A 22,685-nucleotide genomic window follows, 5' to 3' on the forward strand; every position below is an offset into this window, starting at 1 on the left:
TTTTTTTTTTTTTTACCATAGAGGAACCCTTTAAATAACTTTTTGGTCTCAGGGAACCCTGTTATCTAGTGTGATGGTCACTAGTCTCTGTATCAGTTTTTATTTCTGAGTGACAAATTAACTAATGCAGATTCTAAGCCTAATTAACAAAGATATCATTAATTAACATTTTCTATGGGACACTATACTGAAAAATGTTCCCACAAATGCGGGCCAAACAAGAGTTGCTAATTTGCACACACACAAAAGTATTTTTCTCAACAAATTCATTAAAGACCATGTTGCAACAAATAATACACCCCAATGAAAGTCTAAGGAGCAAGGCTAAAGTTTAGACAACAAAATTCTATTAAAATGATTTCAACTACAGGTGAGTCTAATTATTCATTAAATAGGTGTTCAGCAGAGAGTTGATTATAAAAGTGCATTACTTAAAGAAAATCCCTTCCCATTTCATGCTGTATGCAATTGCACCACATGGAAGAGAAATGTCACATGGCCTGAGAAAGACAATTTCTTTACAAAAGAAAGGTGAAGGATACAAGAAGATCAGCAAAGCTGTACTTATCAGTCAGACTACTGTTGCAAAAGTAAAACAAAAATTTAACAAAGATGGAACTGCAACCATCTCACAGAGACGTCCAGGCTGTCCATGAAAGTTAGCAGCTCGACAGGAGTATCTTCTGATGAGAAGGGTTGAAGAAAATCACATGCAAGTTCACTGCAGTTAGCTAAAAAAGTAGCAAGCCCTTTGAGTGATTTTTTTATGCACATTTGTTTTATATTCTTTTATAGGGTAATTATTTGTATTCTTGGCAGCGCACAAGTTTTTTTTTACACATCTTTTCACATATTATGAACCTTACTTTCATGTAATGAGCTAAATAAATATTCTATAAAAATCCGTCAACATTTTGGAAATTGTTCTTTGCGATGTTGATTAAAATCTTACTTATCAAAAGGGGGTGAACTAATTTATGCTGAGCACTGTGTGAATGTGTATGTGTGTATATATATATATATATATATATATATATATACACACAAAATATATATATATTTTACTCCCACTGGATTGCATGGACAAATAATTTTCTGAAACTGCCCAGAAACTCTAAATTCTCTGCATTCCAGTTTTTATAGCAGCATTGTGGTTTTAAGCAAATTTTTTTTAAATTTATGTTAAAAATGTCTAATAAGATTACATAAGGTGCCCATAACGAAGACACTCTCCCATTGCCAGTCTGAGAAAGGACACAGACAAATATCAACCTTTACCAGAACTAAGAAAGGAAAAAACTGAGAGTGAGAAATCCATAAAAGAATGACCAATATCCATGTCTAGGCAATATAAGAGGAGGAGACCGTGATTTAAAGGGCCATACCACTGCATATGGGAACATATAAATCCCATATCCAAGAACTACAGAAGCATTAATGTTGTTGCTATATTGGAGTAGAGTCATCATAAGGAATCCCATTAAGGGAAAAAGGCACTTTAAGATCTGGAAAGTGACTAGGTATCACTACACACGTACCCGAAAGATACAAGAGGTGTGATACAGTGGGAAGAAATGCACAGTTAAAATCTGCATTGAAATCTGCAATTTATGAGAATATTAATCAATTTTATGGACACTTACGTTGTTTAAATGTCAAGAGGCCATTACAATTTATAAATCTATTTGTCAGTTTGCACAAAAGTTGGGATTTATTAATTGGTTTATTTGCATAGGGAAGGCACTAGAAATATCCTCTTTGTATTATTTTCCTTGTTGGTTGTTTGAACACAATTGTTGTATGCAGCCACCCTGTATAGGTGTATAGTGTGATTATATTGGAATCATACATGCAGAGGTTGTGTATATATAGAGGCACAGGATACATTTTGACATAAAAGATAAACAGAAAAGTTAACAGAAAATTTGCTATAATTTTTTCAATGTATAAAATTGATCTGAAGTGGAACGTTTTTCTAAAACAAATATACTGGCATTTCATTCCAAGTACTGCTAGTACCACTTAGATATAAGGTGACCTACAATGTGTTATAAATGTAAAAATATGGGCGGTTTAAAATGTTATAGAAGCAGAGGCTTTGCTGATCATCAAAAACACTGTGCCACTCTGCTAGAGGTTGTTCCAGTGTTGCAATGTACAGCTAAATATACTGATAGTACAGAGGTGACAAATCCATCCTGACAGATGACAATGATTACCATGCCATAATCTTTCAGAGTGGCAGCACAGAACCTTGTAAGTCTGAACACAGCAAGTCTTAGCAGGAAGCCTTATTCCCATCTGAGCAACAAAACCCAGTAAAGTGATACCCTGAAAAAATGCAACATTGGTTTAACGCTCAGGTGATGGAATATAAATGTAATGAATTACCTTGTTGTACACATTAAACCATTCTGGGTGGTGATTCATTTTCTCTGCTTGCAGGGCCACACGAGTCATAAATCCAAAGGCCTGTAGGAAAAGAAACAAAAATAGTAAGGACGTTAGGCTAACATTGAGGCACTGTTAATGGCAGAGTTTCTGCCTATTTGACTTGTAGAAGTGACATGTACAGTTTTTCCACTGCGCTCAAGAGGGACATTTTGAACTGTGAGTAGAGTTATGTAATCTCTCTGTTAAATGCCTTCCAGTTCTGAAGGTTAGTATAAAATAAATACATCTCCCAGACAGCACTGAAAGGCTTTAAAGCTATATTTATTATATTGATGACTTGTGGCATTATTATATTTACATATATGCACTAACTGGATAACATGCAGTTTGCTAACAAACAATTACCAAATTTTTCTTTTAGAACATTTTATTTTTGCCCTTTCCCATCCTGGTTTGTGTTTCTGTGCTGCTGATCTTTCTCCAATCCCTTTGTAGCTTCTGTCTAGATTCCTGAACATCAACTACCTATCACTGTTCAAAACGGGCTTTCAGATGGTGACAATGGTGAAGCATACCTGTGAAATAAATGTCAGTACAGCAAATTCTTGTCTCCACCCAAAGCAAATGTGACAGCTTAACAACCTATGAACACTCTAACAGCAAGACAGATACAAAAAAATACTTTAGTTAAGTCGAATAGCCCCAGATAGCAGTAAAACTTGACATGGGTTGTAACCCTTCCAAATTCTATCCAAAACAAAGCATAGCAACTTTGACTGTATACAGATTTTAAATCTTAAATAATAGCGAGTGTGTTTACACCAACTCAAATGTTCCTAAATGTTATTTAAATATGTGTAGTACATTTGCAAGCAAAACTTCACCTACAGTCTCCTTTAGGAATAAAGTGATATTAAAAGGTAATTATTTTTAAAATAATAAACATGTCATACTTACCTGTTCTGTACAATGGTTTTGCACAGAGCAGCCCCAATCTCCCTCTTCTCAGGTCCCCCACCTGCATTCCTGCCTCCTCCCCCTGGTGAATGCCTCATAGCCAGCTGCTTGCTGTAAGGACATTTGTGCAGGCTCGCTCCTGAGCCCCGTTCAGTGTGTCCAAATACACACAGAGAAAGGCTCCGCCCTGCCCCCTGCTTACTCCTCACTGGCTGTGATTGACAGCAGAGGGAGCCAACAGAGGAAACCATGAGGAAGGAGAGCTGTTGCTCTTGAGCACACTGCTGGATTGAGATCTAGCTCCGGTAAGTATAAGGGGGGCTGGAGGGGGAGCTGCATACATGGGGGGTAATGAAGATGTAGATTGAACACTTGGGAAAACAAATGTATCCCTACTTTTACCATCAAATCAAATCCATGAAATTAGAATGTGATGCAGATTTGGTGCCAATGAATAGAACCTCCTTAGGGTATATTTAGGCAGAACTGGTCTTTTTTAAACCTCAGATATCTAGGGATTTATTTTCTTCTTGCCATTGACATGCCATGATTCAATAAGCGCTCTATGACCTACTGAAAGAAGGTTCTGGATGCCTGTGAGCCTGGCAAGAAATCTTAAAAATGTTTTTTACTTTTTTTTTTTATTTACATTATTTGGCGATCCCATCACTGGAAGGAAAATAATCTACAGGTGGAGTAGATTAAAAAAACTGTGAATTTGTCCAAAACTGGCCAATGCAGCAACTTTTTCCAAAGGCTGTCTGTAATTTAGGAGAACCTTACACAAACTGTGATGTCTGGAGGTACGAATGTTACCGCTTTAGGTTGCTTTGCTACTTCAGAGCCTGGACATCTAGCAGACATAAAATCATTCAGTAATTCATCTCATATCAAAATGAGCTTGATGAGAATGAAGCCATGTTGTCCATAAGCTGAACCAGAAATGGATCTTTCAACACTATAATAATCCAAAGAACCCTAGCAAATTCACCAATAAATAGCTCAAAAAACTGGAAGGCTATGGACTGGGCTTGTCAAAACCCTGATCTAAATCCAACTGACAAATTGTTGGTGATGGCAGCCCATGCAAGGAAACCCACAAGTATTTTGCAACTGAAGACATTTTGCACCCAGTCCATGTCAGTGACTCCTGGGCAGTTATGCAAAATGCCTTTAATAATGGTTTCTAATAAAAGGTGGAAATGCCAGCTTTTGAGGCTTTTGTTGAATAGATTATTGAAAAGGTATATTTTGCTTGCATTTCTATTTAAGTATATCACCTTTCTCTGTAGGCACGGTTTGAAAATGTTGCCTGCTGTGAAAAAGGCATCAATTTGAAAAAAGTTTTCCAATCTTTTTACCTTGCTTGTATGTAGGGTATTATTATGGATTGCCTCTTTACCAATGTTATATTTTAAGATATCATGTAACATTTATAACATTTTATAGTTAAGGTGTTCCATCACATGCACTGCTCAGGTAAACTCTGATGTTTCCTGTTTGATCACAAAGAGTAATGGTGTAACAGTCCTGATAAACCAAATAACAAAAATGTAATATATTGAAGCTTACCAGTTCTTCAATGAATCTAAGAATATTTTTAACTAGTATAGAATATATTTGTTGATTTTTTCTGAAATGCAATTTTCTTGTCACTTCATGTGAGCTGTCCAGAAAGCAAAAACAATTTTATCTTTCCTTTGTAAACTTGTAACATCTCCCTGTTTCCGAATCAATGGAGATGAATAAAGGCAGAAATATTTGAAGGCAAGCCTGGGTGGTATCCATGATTCTTTCTGTAGAACCCTCCCATGGTTTAATTGTAGAATTAACAGGTAAAGAGAAAGAAAAAAAGAAAAAAAAATGTAAAAAGAAAACTAACGCAGACACATTATACAAGCACTGGAATGTTGCAATAGATTATATTTTGGTGGTTTAGATATGCTTTAACACAAAATGAACCTAGACTAGCTGCCTCCAAACTGTCTCAATCTGAACATTATGCAAGTATATGGATTTTAACGTCTAAGAATCTTACAGAAAACCTGTTAAAAGCTGCAATCAGAGCTAGCCCCTTCCATCTTTTTACCACTTGCAAACCATGCTAAAAGATAGCTACAGTGTGGTCATCCAGTTATGGGAGGGCGTGCGTGGACATCCTCCCAAGAACCCTGCCCCTGCGTGCCTCCACACTCATCATTGCCCATCAGTGCAGCCTATCAGTGTCCATTAGTGCAGCCTCATCAGTGCACATCAGTGAAGAAAGATTACTTTTCGCAAAATTTTGTAACAGAAACAAATTTCTAGGTCTTTTTTTCATGTGTTTAAGCAAAAAAAAAAAAAACAGTGGTGATTAAATACCACCAAAAAGAAGGTTCTGTCTCAAAAAATGTAAAAACTTCATAAGGGTACAGTGTTGCATGACTGCGCAATTTGCATTCAAAGTGCAACAGCACTGAAAGCTGATAATTGGCCTGGGCAGGAAGGGGGTGAAGGTGCCCATATCAAAGTGGTTAGGCCTTCTTATTGGTTCTTTAATGAGACTGGTGGCTTCACTAGCCAATAGCTAAATCCATAAGATGAAAGAAGGTTAGGACAAATTTTTAATTGTCTGGATTTACTCACCAGGTTTACCACACTAGTAGAACTTTTTCTCTTTGCAAAGGAAATTTCACTTATCTCAGTGAACGTGGTAAAAATTCTCATTTGGAAAGAATACCCAGTCATGTGCAATGAAAATAATAAGAAAGGATATTCTTGGTTGCATGATTGGATGATAAAAGTTAGCAAAGCTTTACCACATTCATTAAACTAAAGGAAAATCCCCTTTTTGAACAACCTATTTGCCTTTAGACAAATCAACCCCATTGTTTTTACACTACATTTTACTAAAGGTGCAAAACAAAAGTATTTACAGTATCTAAAATAGAAGCATATATCTGACCATTACTCTTTGGTAGTTAGACTTGTGTGTTAACCTAAAAGGGAAAAAATTGTTTAGGTCTCATTTCAACGGTTTCTTTTTTTTTTTTTACTGTACATATACTATCACTGGATATAACTATTCTTTCCTCTATGTTATTGAATAAAACCTATTAACAGATATGCATGTTAGGCAGCAAGGACATCAAGTCACCTAAGTCCATGGTTAAACAAATGATCGTTTTGCATCATCCTGTCATCTCATGTTTTGTAGCGTCTAACATTTCTTATTTTATAGGTATTAAATGACAGATAAATACATCTGACAGTAGCAAGGACCCTGCACTATGATATCATGACAGCACAATGTCAGCAGTTCTCTAACAGACCAATAAAACGGCTAATGCAACCATTTATCTGTCATTGGGCTAAGCAAAGCAACAGATGAGTTCAGGGAAATTGTTGCAGACGTGACTTAACCTTTTATAAATGCATGTAAAAATTAATATAATTACAACAAGCACAGCATTTAGATTGTTTCACAGTGTGAGTTTCTAATTAACATATTCATTTAGAATTAATGATATAGATTTTGGGGGCTCTTAAAACACTAAGACTGAAAAAAAAATCCTTATTGTAATAAAGGAAAAAAAAATGTTTTTGTCAGTAGCTCTAAACAAATGAAAGACAAGGCCAAGAAGCCTAGGGTAGTTGGACACAACTGGACAACAAATGCTGGATGCCAGTACCTGCGTGCCACTTGCACAGGCCCAGAAATACCTGGAGACCTCGTGGATGTCTATAGGAGCTTTCTTGGCAAGGAACCTATGCAGAGCAGTGGGTGTAATTTTAGAGATGTAGAACCCTGTATTGTAAGCACAGAAATAAAACATTTTATTTAATTAATTCTGATATGCAGATAACTGTTTCTTGGACCCACACATAAATGTGCTTGCAAAATTAAAATAAATCCAAAAGTAGTAGTGCACTGAAATGAAAATTCTGGAGCCAAAACCGAAAATTTAGGATGCACTTGGCCGAAAACCGAAACTGAACAGTTTTTACAAATCAATATATTTTTGTATTATTTTGGGGAAAAAATGCACTGATTTAAAAAAAAACAAAAAACAAAAACAATATATACCCCAATTTTTTTTTTAAATATGAAAGATGATGTTATGCCGAGTAAATAGATAGCCAACATGTCATGCTTTAAAATTGAGCACGCTCATGGAATGGTGTCAAACTATGGTACTTAAAAATCTCCATGGGTGATGCTTTAAAAATTTCTACAGGTTATCAGGGTAGGTCTAGTGCTAATTATTGCTCTTGCTCTGACGTTTGTGATGATGCCTCACATGTGTGGTTTAAACACCGTTCACATCTGTGGGTGTGGCCTAAGTATGCATTCACCACTACGCACGAGCATGGGGGGACGGGGGCACTTTAAACGTTTTTTTTTAAATTATTTCTTTTTTTTTTTTTTACACTGTCCCTGTAATAAAATGTTTTTTAACCGCTTCAATACTGGGCACTTTTACCCCCTTCCTGCCCAGGCCAAATTTCAGGTTGCAGCGCTCTCACACTTTGAATGACAATTGCGCGGTCATGCATCACTGTACCAAACTAAATTTTTATAATTTTGTTCACACAACTAGAGCTTTCTTTTGGTGATATTTAATGACTGCTGGGGTATTTATGTTTTGCTAAATTAACAAAAAACGTTTTTCTTTCTTTCGGTTATAAAATTTAGCGAATAAATAATTGTTCTTCATAAATGTAGGCAAAGATGTATTCTGCTACATTTCTTTGATGAAAATAACCCAAATCAGTGTTTATTATTTAGTATGTAGGAAAGTTATAGAGTTCACAAACTATATATATGAAAATTGATCAATCCTGAAGTACTGACAGCCAATCTAATTTCTTCAGGCCCAAAAATGTCAGAACAGTACAGAAATCCCCCAAATGACCCCTTTTTGCAAAGTAGACAGTCCGACGTATTTCACAAGAGGCATGGCGAGTTTTTTGAAGTTGTAATTTTTTTGTCATAATTTTTTGGAAAATGAAGATTTTAAAAAAAGTTTCCAGAATTTTTTTTTTTTTTTACATACTGTCACCAGTGCAGTACAGCATCATCATATAACTGGTGTGGCGGTGATCAGGGACATTGACTGATGACAGTACAAAAAAAAAATAATTTTTTTTTATTTTTTATTACATTTTTTTTTCATATTTCACTATGACTAAAGTAGTATAATGTTACCATAGTAGCATTGTACTACTTTGGGGAAGTGATCAGTGTTTTTTTTTTTTGTACACAAAAAGCATTGAACGGAATGACATTGATTTATTCAGATTTTTTTGTTGTGATTAGCTGTGATTGACCACGGCTAATCACATGACACAGATGGGCTGTGATTGGCTCAGCCTATGCATGTGATCCCTGTGACCATTCACAGCTAAACACACTTGCATACAATGGATGGCATGAAAGGAAGCCATCCATTGTATACAACTGTCATGTGACCTGCTGTGATTGGTCACATGGTACTGGCAACGGAGTCGGTACACAGATCTGTCATAAGCCATGTCCGAGGTCCACGGCCAGTGACAGATCGCGCCACAGCATGCATCCCTTGTGATAGAAATAAGTAGTGACAGGTCTTCTTTATGGAGAGATATGGGGTCAATCAGACCCAACATCTCTCCTTTACAATGTAAAGCATTAGATCAAAAAAAGTATTGATCTAATGCTTAAAAAGTGCTTTAGGCACCTGTATCTGTGCTTATTTTAATATCGGCCTATGACCAATAGGGGTGTTTTTGGCCGAAACATTTTGGCCATCAAAATTTTGGTGCATCCCTACCCAAAAGTATTTGTGCACTGCCAAGATAGTGTGAAAATAGAAATATCAATTATTCAGCTGCTGAAATCACTATTCCAGTGCTGTAAGACTTCTTATACATATCAATGTGCATCACCACACTTGTGATTCAAGATGGACCCTTCAGGTATTGACCAATAAATTATAACAGGTCAATAAACGCATCTCCCCAGCCATGGGGATTATATAAAGACCTCTCAATGGTCCTGAGATCTCGGGTCATAAAGAGGTCCACTGTACGCTGCAGTAGTTCTTTAGGGTGAACTCAAAGCCACATAGAAGCCACCATAGTGTAGAACATCAAAAACTCCATATAGTTTATTAAAATTGCACGCATATATAAAATGGTAAAGTTCACATTGCACATGAAACAGTGACTGCGGACTAAATCACAGAACCTTCTGCCACACTTCTGGTATCCCGGCTCTGACGTCACCTGGCTCCTCCCCACGCTTATCGTCACAAATCACGACTTTATAAGGGGTAGCTAGGGGACATGCACTAGTGGTTTATATTGACAGCAATATTGCTGAACATCATACTAACTAGCCACTGCTCAACACTGCCACCTGAGGATCCGATAGGTATATTAATAACGTAATAGCCACCTCTACTTGCTCCCGCAACCCAATCCGTATAGATCTTTAAAAGGCCATACATGATCCAATTAATCTGATATAGAAAAAAAAACATTGAAGGGCAAAACACACCCCTCAAAATTTGCTGTGAATGGAAAATCTAGCAGACCCTTTAGTCGCAATGCAGATATCGAGACCGTTACACATGACACCATAAACTATGGTATCTTAGTAATAACTTGTACACTAAATCTCCAATCCTAAAATGCACTGATAAAAGCAATAATCTCATAGACATAAATTACCTATAACATGGATAAATAAAATATTATCCCCCAAAAATGTGGCTAAAGATGGTGATAATACATTATACAAAAATTAAGATGAGATAGGGAAAAAGAAAACAAATAAAAAATCTCCCGAATTTCCTCTTGAAAGTCAGGCCAACCCAAAACTGATTTTTAATTTTCCTGAAATGCTAATGTGTTAAATCACCCACTGGCTTCTTATATTTCCTGGAAGCCACCAGTGATATTTCTAAACCTTGTTATCCACCATCTTCACATGTGATGAAAAGAGGGTCTCAGTTCCAGTGCTGAATTTCACAACCAGTTATAAAGAATATTGCAGAGTCAGTGTGACTACTCTTGGAGGAGCAGGCAGGTTTTGTTGTGAGAAGTGGAAAGCTGGAAGCCCTAGCAAGATGATCTTGTTGCTGAAGGTGCAAACAGATAAAAGTACTTACAGTTGCAAGAAAAAGTATGTGAACCCCTTTGGATTACGTGGAGTTTTACATGAATTGGGCATAAAATGTGCTCTGAACATCATCTAAGTCACAACAATAGAAGAACACAGTCTGCTGAACATAATACTACACAAACATTAGATGTTGCCATGGTTTAACTGCACATAACATGTAAACATTCACAGTGCAGGGAGGAAAAAGTATGTGAGGCCCTAGCTTAATGACTTCTCCCAGAGCTAATTGGAGCAAGGAGTGAGCCAACCTTGACTCCAATCAGTGTGATGATATTGGATGTGTTGCTGACAGCTGTCCTGCCCTTAAAAATCACACACCTGTTTTGGGTTTACTGGGTTCAAGAAGCACTGTCTGATGTGAACCATGCCTCGCAGAAAAGAGCTCTCACAAGACCTACGATCAAGAATTGTTGACTTGCATGAAGCTGGAAGGGTTACAAAAGTATCTCCAAAAGCCTTGATGTTCATGTGTCCACGGTAAGACAGACTGTCTACAAATGGAGAAAGTTTAGCACTGTTGCTACTCTCCCTAGGCATGGTCGTCCTGTAAAAATGACTGCAAGAGCACAGCGCAGAATGCTGCACGAGGCAAAGAAGAATCCCAGAGTGTCAGCTAAAGACCTACAGAAATCTCTGGCACATGCTAACATTTTTGTTGACCCATCTACAATAAGGAAAACATTAAACAAGAATGGAGTACATGGGAGGACACCACGGAGGAAGCCATTGCTGTCCAAAAAGAATATTGCAGCACGTTTGAAGTTTGCAAAAGAGCACCTGGATGTTCCATAGCACTACTGGCAAAATATACTATGGACAGATGAAACCAAGATTGAGTTGTTTGGGAAGAACACACAACACTATGTGTGGAGAAAAAAAGGCACAGCACACCAACATCAAAACCTCATGTCAGGGATGCGGGTGTGACCAGAAGTGTGTGGACTGACACAGGGAAACGCAAGCTTGAGATATGGTATAAATAAGACAATTTATTAAGACTAACAATACAAACATAAACGCAGTGCACCAAACCCCAAGCTAACACAAATACATACAACAAGGTGAAACAAACCCAAAGCTAAACTGATACAGATACACAGGTACATACACATATAGAGCACAATGTAGTCAGGCAGGCCGGGTCAATAACTATCGGGCAGGTAGGTACAGGAGGAGCAGGCGGAGAGAATGGTCAAGGTCACAAGCCAGGGATCAAAACAGGAGAAGTCAGCAGAGGTCAGGATCAGGCAGGGTCGGCAACAAGTCAGGCAGATACAGGAACAGGAATGCAGGTTGCAAGATACAGGGGCCCATGGAAAAACACACCAAGGCACAGACTGCAGGTCTGGCCATCCCTTAAATACACCACCTGCAATCAGCCCCAGGTGATGGCTAATTGCCGAAGTGAACCTCTGGTTGTTTGAGAGCACCTGCTGGCCAGCCCTGGTACTGCAGCCCACAAGGCAGGTGAGTCCCACCACTATTGGCAAGTCCATTCCTGACACCTCATCCCCACTGTAAAACATGGCGGAGGGAGCATCATGGTTTGGGGCTGCTTTGCTGCCTCAGGGCCTGGATGGATTGTTGTCATTGATGGGAAAATGAATTCCAGAGTTTATCAAGACATTTTGCAGGAAAACGTACTACCATCTGTCCACCAACTGAAGCTCCGCAGAGGATCGGTGATGCAACAGGACAATCACCCAAAGCATACAAGTAATTCAACAAAACAATGGCTGCAACAGCACAGAATATGCCTTCTGGAGTGGCCCAGTCAGAGTCCTGACCTCAACTCGATTGAAATGCTGTGGCATGACCTTAAGAGAGCGATTCACACCAGACATCCCAAGAATATTGCTACACTGAAACAGTTTTGTGAAGAGGAGTGGTCCAAAATTACTCCAGATCGTTGTGCAGGTCTGATCTGCAACTACAGGAAACGTTTGGTTGAGGTTATTGCTGCCAAAGGAGGGTCAACCAGTTATAAGTCCAAAGGTTCACATACTTTTTCCTCCCTGCACTGTGAATGTTTACATGTTATGTGCAATTAAACTATGGCAACATCTAATGTTTGTGTAGTATTATGTTCAGCAGACTGTGTTCTTCTATTGTTGTGACTTAGATGACTTTCAGAGCACATTTTATGCCCAATTCATGCAAAACTCCACGTAATCCCAAGGGGTTCACATACTTTTTCTTGCAACTGTAGTAGGTGGTCAAAGCTCAATTTTACCAGTTTCAGCCACAAGTAATCTACCAGTTCTGGGCAAAATAACTCCATGAATAATTTAATTCAAGAGACTGCAGGCACTTAAATTGTACCAGTAGGCGGGGGGGGGGGGTCATATTTCAATCCTTCAGGGTGTAACTATGGATTCAGGAGGGCAGTATTTAATTTATAGTATGAGATCAAAAACACAGAGGCAGGACCTAAACAAGCAGAAGGAAAGTTCAGAACTAACCTGAGAAAATAATATTTTACTGAATATGTAGTCGATTCCTGAAACAAGGTGTAAGTCAAATATTAGTACATTATTACAGGCTTGGGATCACCATAGGTCTATGTTCAGACTTAACCGCTTGCCTACAGGGCACGTATACCCCCTTCATGCCCAGGCCAATTTCCAGCTCTCACTACACTTTGAATGACAAGTGCGTGGTCATGCAACACTGTACCCATATGACATTTTTATTGTTTTTTTTGTGACAGATAGAGCTTTTTTTTGGTGGTATTTAATCACCCCTGGGTTTTTTATTTTTTCTTAAACAAACCAAAAACCGCAGAAAATTTTGAAAAAAAAAAGTTTTTTTTTAGTTTTTGTTATAAAATTTTTAAAAATAAGTGATTTTTCTCCTTCACTGATGTGCGCTAATGAGGCTGCAGTGATGGGCACTGATAGGCTGCAATGATGGACACTGATATATGGCACTGATGGGCACTGATGAGGAGGCACTGGTAGGTGGCACTGAATGGCATTGACAGGCATCACTGATGGGCACTGAAAGGCAGCACTGATATATGGCACTGATAGGCGGCACTGAGGCACACTGACAGGCGGCACTGACTGGCACTGATAGGCGGCACTGAAAGGCAGCTCAGATGGGCACTGATAAGTGGCATTGATGTGCACTGGTAGGCACTGATATGTGGCATTGATGTGGCACTGATGAGTACTGGCACATGGCACTGTTCAGCACTGACAGCTGGCACTGATGGACACTGACAGGTGGCACTTCTGGGCACTTCACAGTGCCCTGATGATGAGTGTACATGTCCCCTCCACGAAATGCCGATTACCGGCTCTCCTCTCCAGCTGTCAGCGTGACAGCTCGTGAGGAGAGAAATGCTGATAACCGGCATTCCCTGTTTACATGTGATCAACCGTGATTGGACACAGCCAATCACATGACCGAGCCGACATCTTCGGCTCTTTCTGTAGATCGGTGATCGGACACAGCGCACCGCCGATCGCCGCGCGCTCCCTGAGCCGCGCATGCGCAGTGAGAATGGGAGGACGTCAAATGACATCCTCCCAGAACGAGAACCACCTTGCGCCCGTCATTGGACTATATGGCGGGCGGGAGGTGGTTAAAGTTAAAATAAAAAAAAAGAAAAACATATATACACATATACACACACACACACACACACACATATATATACATAGAATAAATATATAAACAAATCAGTGCAATCCAAGTAAAATAACCAGAACTATAAATTGCAAGCTGAGCAGTGGAAGGCAAATTTCATAAAGTGCTTATATAGAAATGGACCACCAGTACAGATGTCCTAATATGAAAATGGACCACTAACGCGGATGAAAAGGAACAGTGTATCATACATAGAACGGAATGCTCATTTTGGTGAAGAAAGTGCTTTTTCCATCACCAAAAACAGTCCTGGCGGCTCTCCTTAAAAAATATGACCCCTGAACTAACAGGATGGTTATATTGAACTTTTCCCATTATGGGTATGAAACTCCCAAGGGCGCCAGCTCTGGTCTGGACAAGTAGTTCCTCAGATGTATCCAAGTGCACCAAATAAAATCAAAACCAATAGTGCTCTGTGCTGTAAAATATACTACTTTACTGTAGTATAAAATCACACTCACAATTCTGGCACTTATGTCCAAATGCAAAGCACAGCGCTTAGAAGACAGACCACCAGTAACAAACGAAGATAGCCGCGGGTGACGTCAGCGGATGTGACTCCTCCTACCATACACGTTACATCCTGGGAGGGACTTCATTAGCGGGGATGGAGCCACACAGTCCATTCGTGTACACATATGCCAGCACTGCTGTCATGGAAACCAGGACGCCAGACACCGGACCATACTAAAATGTTATGCACAAATAAAAAGGAGCATTACATGTAACTGCAGACATCTGCTTATCAATAGATGTATCATATCTGATTAAAATAGATCAATAATTTAGCCTAAATCATGGTAAAAAAAAACAAAAAAACAAACAAGTGGCCATGTGTAACCTAATATATACACCTACGGGGACACAAAAAGTCACAAATTTTTTGGTAAAACTAAAACACTAATTGACTATTAGATTACATGCTGAAAGACATCCACAGTCATCTCTCACAGAAAAACAATTATAAAAATTATACACTAAAATGTAAATAAATAACAATCAAATAAACATTCTCTGAGCGATTCTCGGCTCAATTGTCTAATAAAATTACCCCCCCCCCCCACAGCCGATGGCCGTTAACTTTTTCAATAACCCAAAATTTTAGTCCCTTTTTAATAATATTAACGTGTTCCCCCCAATCTGATATGTAAGGACCTACAGTTGCAAGAAAAAGTATGTGAACCCCTTGGGATTACGTGGAGTTTTGCATGAATTGGGCATAAAATGTGCTCTGAACGTCATCTAAGGCACAACAATAGAAGAACACAGTCTGCTGAACATAATACTACACAAACATTAGATGTTGCCATGGTTTAATTGCACATAACATGTAAACATTCACAGTGTAGGGAGGAAAAAGTATGTGAGGCCCTAGCTTAATGACTTCTCCCAGAGCTAATTGGAGCCAGGAGTGAGCCAACCTTGACTCCAATCAGTGTGATGATATTGGATGTGTTGCCGACAGCTGTCCTGCCCTTAAAAAACACACGCCTGTTTTGGGTTTACTGGTTTCAAGAAGCACTGCTGATGTGAACCATGCCTCGCAGAAAAGAGCTCTCAGAAGACCTACGATCAAGAATTGTTGACTTGCATGAAGCTGGAAAGGGTTACAAAAGTATCTCCAAAAGCCTTGATGTTCATGTGTCTACGGTAAGACAGATTGTCACTGAGGAGCGGCACCACCAGTGCACCCCCCTCAACACAGTGCTCGGGGCAGGTTGGTGCTGCACAGACCCTAAAATTCTCCTACAGACAGACTAGAAACATTTTAAGTAAACTAGTCCCCAGCAAACTAAAAACCACCAAAAAAACACTACCAACCCCATACCCACCTTTCTAGCCATCAAAGGCATGTACCTATGCAAAAAATCCAAACGTCTAACCTGCAAATACATCCTACATGGGCAAAAACAATTCTCTACCGAGGAAAAAACCTACCACTTAGAAGAATCTAATGTATATTCTGTCCTTGCAAACTTCTGTACGGTGGTCGCACCATCCGTACACTTCGCCAAAGATTCGGGGAGCACAGATGCTCAGTAGACGATGACAAAAATAAACTCAGCAACCCTAAACATTTTTCTGAGTTTCACTCCCAATCCTCAGACCATATGCTTCAAACGCCTCTGCCAAAGAGAGATCTTCTGGATCTATACCCTTAATACACTGGCACCGGGAGGCCTCAATGAGGAATTGGAACAATTCACCATACTATAATCCATTCCTCACTTCTCTTCCCCCATCTGTTAATGTCTCTCCATCCATCTTATTTAGTAGCCTATACCCACTAGCCGATACTGATTTCTCAGATTCCGTCATCTTCATATCCCCCACTTCTTTCTTTCTATACACCCTTGCCAAACCATTGCGTCTCCCATATCCACCCCATCACCTCTTGCCATTCTCATTCTTTCTATATATATGTTTATTTCCACTATTTTAACTCCATCAATTCTTTCCTTTTGCCTTTAGTATTTTTCATTTATATTTCATTTTATATTTACTTGTATTTTAGTTTTATTCTTGTTTTTGTTCCTATTTTCATTGTATTTTTACAAATTTTCTTTTTTATATATTTTTCCACCTCCCGGTTTATTATTGCCCACCGTATCTCTAAAGTCTCTTCATGCTTGTTTTTTATTTCTCCAAGGTGGCCTTTGTTTTTTTCACCACTGCTCCCTGTTGTGAGTATTACTGGCATATCCTTTTTATATGTATATATCTTTGTTTTTTGTTGCATGTCATTAGCCCTGTATTATCTGAATCCCCCACTCTTAGTGTTAACCAGGGCATCTCCGCTTGCTGTGAGGCTTAATTGAATGGACAGTTCCGCGCACCTGCTTTTCACATATTAGCCCACACTAAGATGGCCGCTGGATCGGCCTAATAAAGGAGCACACATGATCCGAACGCACGCCATCTTGGAAACCCGGTCCGTGTGGTGACGCCATCCCTGTGAGCCTCCCTGCGCCCCTCTGCAACTCCCCGAGCCCTGGACACAACCGGAGGGGCGGGGATTACCCAAGAACCTGATGCACCACTAGACCTCCATACTACTTGACATGCCTACTTTTAACTTCCCTATGAGTGTGTCGGGGATCGTCGCGCCGCTGGTCCCGGCGCAGGCGCAGTACACCTCCCTGTACGCGAGCGCCGGGACTTGGCCGACCGCGGCAATCAGGTTCGCGCATGCGCAGTAGTGACCGCGGGCGCGCGCCTGGCACCAATGACAGCGCAGGGCGGGATATTTAAACGGCCCTGAGCTGTCATTCAGTGCCTTTTGGTCTTTTGTATCCTGTGAACCTGTCTGAAGTAAGTTGCTGACCCGGATTGTGCCCTGACCTTGCTGTTTTCTCCTGTTTTGACCCTTGCTTGCCTGACCTCTCTCCTGTATGCCCCCTATTGGATCTGACCTGCTGTTGCTGACCTGGCATGTGACCCGACTATTCTCTGCCCGCTGCTCTGTACCGCACCGTCCCCATAGTTACCGACCCGGCTTGTATGACCCTGCTCCTGCTCAGCCATCCATCCATCCATCCATCCCTCTCTACGGGGTCTCCAGACCTCCTCATACCTGGCTCTCTCCCGTGGGAGCCCCTGGCGAATACCCCTACCACTGACGGGTGTCCTCAGTAGTCACGACCTGGTCCTGGGGTACTCCAAGTCCATCCCCACCATCAGGGGCCCTGGTGAACAAGTACCCTGGGGCTTAGACTCCGTGCGCTGGGAACATCCGACCAGTGGAGTGCTAGTGGTACCGCCGGGCGGTCCCTTACAGTGTGCATTTTACTGTTAAATCTGCCTGATTTCTAACCTTCTATGCTTAGAGTGGTGCTGCTGTCTCTCTTTTCTCAGTCTCTGTACATTGCTGCATTCATCTTTCCTTTGATCCTGACTAGTCTCCCAGTTCCTGCCGCTGAAAAACATCCCTACAGCATCATGCTGCCACCACCATGCTTCACTCTAGGGATGGTATTGGCCAGGTGGTGAGCTGTGCCTGGTTTCCTGCAGACATGACGCTTGGCATTCAGGCCAAAGAGTTCAATCTTTGTTTCATCAGACCATAGAGTTTTGTTTCTCATGGTCAGAGTCCCTCAGGTGCCTTTTGGAAAACTCCAGGCGGGCTACCATTTGCCTTTTACGGAGGAGTGGTTTCCGTCTGGCCACTGCACCATACAGGCCTGATTGGTGGAGTGCTGCAGAGATGGTTGTTCTTCTGGAAGGTTCTCCTCTTTCCACAGAGAAACGCTGGAGCTCTTTCAGAGTGACCATCGGGTGCTTGGTTACCTCCCTGGCTAAGGCCCTTCTCCCTCAATCGCTCATTTGGCAGGGCAGCCCGCTCTAGGAAGATTCCTGGGGGTTCCAAACTTCTTCCATTTACGGATGATGGAGACCACTGTGCTCATTGGGACCTTCAATGCTGCAGAAATTGTTCTGTACCCTTCCCCAGATCTGTGCCTTGATACAATCCTGTCTCTGAGTTCTACAGACAATTCCTTGGACTTTATGGCTTGGTTTGTGTTCTGACATGCACTGTTATCATTGGTTCCTCATCCCTATGAGGGGCTCTATGGTAAGGGTTCCCCTGATGGGGAAATCTACAAGGAGGATGAAAGTGGTTCTTGGTCGGGTCATATGTCCCCTGCACTTGTTCCCTCTGACTTCAAAAGGGAGGAGCCTTATTTACATTCCCTTTAACTTTTGTTGAGTGAGTTAGATTATAACTTGGATAAGGGGAAGCGTGGAATGAAGTAGGTACAGAAGAACATAGGAATATTAGGCAGGCCATCCTGATTGCACAAATGATACATGCAAAATTAGACTAGATTGACATTTTAATATTTGATCAAAGATGATACCTCTATTGATGAGCAGATGTCTGCTGTTAGATGTAATGGTCCTTTTTATTTGTGCATAACTTTAGTATAATTCAGTATCTAGAATCCTGGTTTCCATGACAGCAGTGCTGGTATATGTGTACATGGGGGGGATTGCGTGGCTCCATCCCTGCTGATGGAAGTCCCTCCCAGGACATAATGTGTACGGGATGAGGAGTCAGATCCGCTAAAATCACCTGCGGCCATCTCGTTCCTTTGTTACTAGTGGTCTGTCTTCTAAGCGCTGTGTTTTGCACTTGGACATAAGTGCCAGAATTGTGAGTGTGAATTTATACTACAGTAAAAGTAATATATTTTGCAGCAGAGAGCACTATTTGTTTTTGATTTTATTTGGTGCACTTTGATACATCTAAGGAACCACTTGTCTGGACCAGTGCTAGTGCCTTTGGTTGTTTCTACCCTTAAATGGGAAAAGTGCTATATGACCATCCTGTTACTCCAGAGGTCATATTTATAAGGAGAGCTGCCAAGATTGGTTTTGGGAACAAGCAGCTTCTTCACCAGAATGAGCATTCTGCACTTTTTTTTTGCTATTAATATATATATATATATATATATATATATATATATATATATGCAGATTTTGTAAGTTTGCCAACTTACAAAGAAATTAAGGGTCTATCATTTAATCATAGGTGTATTTTAAATGATACAGACAGAATATCAACCAAAAATCCAGAAAAAAAAAAAAAAAAACACGTGATACAAATATTATAAATTGAGTTAAAGCACAGTGAGTAAAATAGGTTTTTGATCCCCAGGCAAAACATGACTTAGTACTTGGTGGAAAAACCCTTGTTGGCAAGCAGAGAGGTAAGACGTTAATTGTCGTTGGTTACCAGGTTTGCGCATATCTCAGGAGGGATTTTGGTCTACTCTACTTTACAGATCTTCTCTAAATCCTTAAGGTTTCTTGGCAACTCGAAGTTTCAGCTCCCTCCATAAATTTTCTATAGGATTAAGGTCTGGAGACTGGCTAGGCCACTCCATGATCTTAATGTGCATCTTCTTGAGCCATTCCTTTGCTGCCTTGGCGGTATTTTTTGAGTCATTGTCATGCTGGAAGACCCATCCATGACCCATCTTCAGTGTTCTGGCTGAGGGAAGAAGGTTCTCATTCAAGATTTTACAACACATGGCCCTGTTCATTGGCCTCTCAATGCAGCAATGTCAGCCTGTACCTTTAGCAGGGAAAAAGCTCCAAAGCATAATGTTTCTGCCTCCATGCTTGACTGTAGGGATGGTGATCTTAGGGTCATAGTTAGTATTTTTTTTTCTCCACATTGAATTGAATTAATGCCAGAGGAGCTCAATTTTGGTCTCATCTAGCCTCAGCACTTTTTCCCAATTCTTCTCTGAATCATTTAGATGTTCGTCGGCAAACTTCAGACAGAGCTGTACATGTGCTTTCTTGAGAAGGGGGACCTTGCGGGAGCTGCAGGATTTCAATCCATGGCAGCATATTGTGTGACTGTGGTCCCAACTATCTTAAGATCATTCACAAGCTCCTTCCGTGTAGTTCTGGGCTGATCCCTCACTTTTCTCATGATCATCCTTACCCCCATGAGATGAAATCTTGCATGGAGCTCCAGACCAAGGGCAACTGATGATTATTTTGAATTCCTTCCATTTGCGAATAATCACTCCAACAGCTGCCTCCTTCTCACCAAGCTTCTTGCTGATGGTCTTGTAGCCTATTTCAGCCTTGTGCAGGTCTACAATCTTGTCCCTGAGGTCCTTTGACATCGCTTTAGTCATTTTCCCATGGTAGCAAGGTTTGAATGGAAGAAAGAAATTCTGTGGACAGATGTCTTTTATACACATAAGTTTTTTTGAGGAGCACCTTCTTAAAATTACAGGACTAATCTGTGTAGCACATAGTCAGTCTGTGGGAGCCAAAATTATTGTTGGTTGGTAGGGGATTAAATACTTATTTTAGTCACCCTTTATTTTTTTGTAAGTGGGCAAACTTACAAAATTTGCACAGGATCAAATAAGAGAGTGTGTGTGTGTGTGTATGTTAAAATCAGTCTTTACATTGAAGGAAATAAGTGTTTGAGCCCCTGCTGATTTTGAATGTTTGTCCACTCAAGAAGAAATGATCAGTTTAAAAATTGAATGGCAGGTGTATTGTAACACAAAGACAGAAGAGCAACAAAAATTCTAAAGAAATGCATGTCTAACAAATTATGCACTGATTTGCATGTTCATGAAGGAAATAGGTATTTGATCCCCTATCATTCAGCAGGATTTCTGGCTACCACGTGTCTTTCATACAGGTAACAAGCTGAGATTAGAAGCAGTCTCTTCAAGGGAGTGCTGCTAATCTCATTTTGTTACCTGTATAAAAGACACCTGTCCACAGGAGCAATCAAACAATCAGATTCCAAACTCTCCACCATGGCAAAGACGAAAGCGCTGTCCAAGGATGTCCGGGACAAGATTGTACATCTACACAAGGCTGTACTGGGCTACCAAACTATCGCCAAGCAGCTTGGTGAGAAGTTGACAACAGTTGGTGCAATCATTCAGAAATGGAAGAAACACAAAATAACTGTCAGTCTCCCTAGGTCTGGTGCACCATGCAAGATCTCACCTTGTGGAGTGTCAATGATCATGAGAATAGTGAGGAATAATCCCAGAACTACACGAGGGTCTTGTCAATGATCTCTAGGCAGCTGGGACCACAGTCACCAAGAAAACAATTGGTAACACACTCCGCCGACAAGGATTGAAATCCTGCAGTGCCCGCAAGGACCCTCTGCTCAAGAAAGCACATGTCCAGGTCCATCTGAAGTTTGCCACTGAACATCTGAATGATGCAGAGGAGGACTGGTTGAAAGTGTTGTGGTCAGAAGAGACCAAAATCGAGCTCTTTGGCATCAACTCAACTCGCTGTGTTGGGAGGAGGAGGAATGCTGCATATGACCCCAAGAACACCATCCCAACTGTCAAACATGGTGGTGGAAACATTCTGCTTTGGGGGTGTTTTTCTGCTAAGGGGACAGGACAATTGCACCGCATCAAAGGGAGGATGGACGGGGCAACGTACCATCAAATCTTGGGTGAGAACCTTCTTCCCTCAGCGAGGGCATTGAAAATGAGTCGTGGATGGGTGTTCCAGTATGACAATGACCCAAAACACACAGCCAAAGCAACAAAGGAGTGGCTCAAGAAGAAGCACATTAAGGTCCCCGAGTGGCCTAGCCAGTCTCCAGACCTTAATCCGATTGAAAATCTGTGGAGGGAGCTGAAAGTTCGAGCTGCCAAACATCAGCCACCAAACTTTAATGACTTGGAGAGGATCTGCCAAGATGAGCGGGCCAGAATCCCTCCTGAGATGTGTGCAAACCTGGTGGCCAACTACAGGAAACGTCTGACCTCTGTGATTGTCAGCAAGGGATTTGCCACCAAGTACTAAGTCATGTTTTGTGAAGGGGATCAAATGCTTATTACCCTCATGAACATGCAAATCAGTGCATAATTTGTTAGACATGCATTTCTTTTGAATTCTTTTGTTGCTAGTCTCTCAGTGTTACAATACACCTACCATTCGATTTTTAGACTGATCATTTCTTTGTGAGTGGGCAAACATTCAAAATCAGCAGGGGATCAAATACTTATTTTCTTCACTG

At 40.6% G+C, this 22,685-nt stretch overlaps 1 protein-coding gene across 3 annotated transcripts in view; it reads right to left on the reverse strand.

Moving 5' to 3' along the window:
* The window catches only part of LOC149446022 (pterin-4-alpha-carbinolamine dehydratase 2-like), a 229,722-nt gene that overhangs the window by 809 nt on the left and 206,228 nt on the right, over nt 1-22,685 (reverse strand). For 2 of the 3 annotated variants that reach the window (XM_089653141.1, XM_089653140.1), the window contains one exon: nt 2,392-2,472. In XM_089653141.1, coding sequence (XP_089509267.1) covers nt 2,405-2,472 — 68 coding nt within the window. In that variant the 3' untranslated portion in view covers nt 2,392-2,404. Of the gene's footprint in view, nt 1-2,391; nt 2,473-4,923; nt 5,018-22,685 lie in introns of all 3 variants that reach the window. The other variant, XM_089653139.1, reaches the window with a different exon arrangement.

The sequence above is a fragment of the Staurois parvus genome, unplaced genomic scaffold (assembly GCF_062004578.1).
Source record: "Staurois parvus isolate SC_StPar_1 unplaced genomic scaffold, SC_StPar_1.0 ptg000701l, whole genome shotgun sequence".
Classification (NCBI taxonomy): Eukaryota; Metazoa; Chordata; class Amphibia; order Anura; family Ranidae; genus Staurois; species Staurois parvus.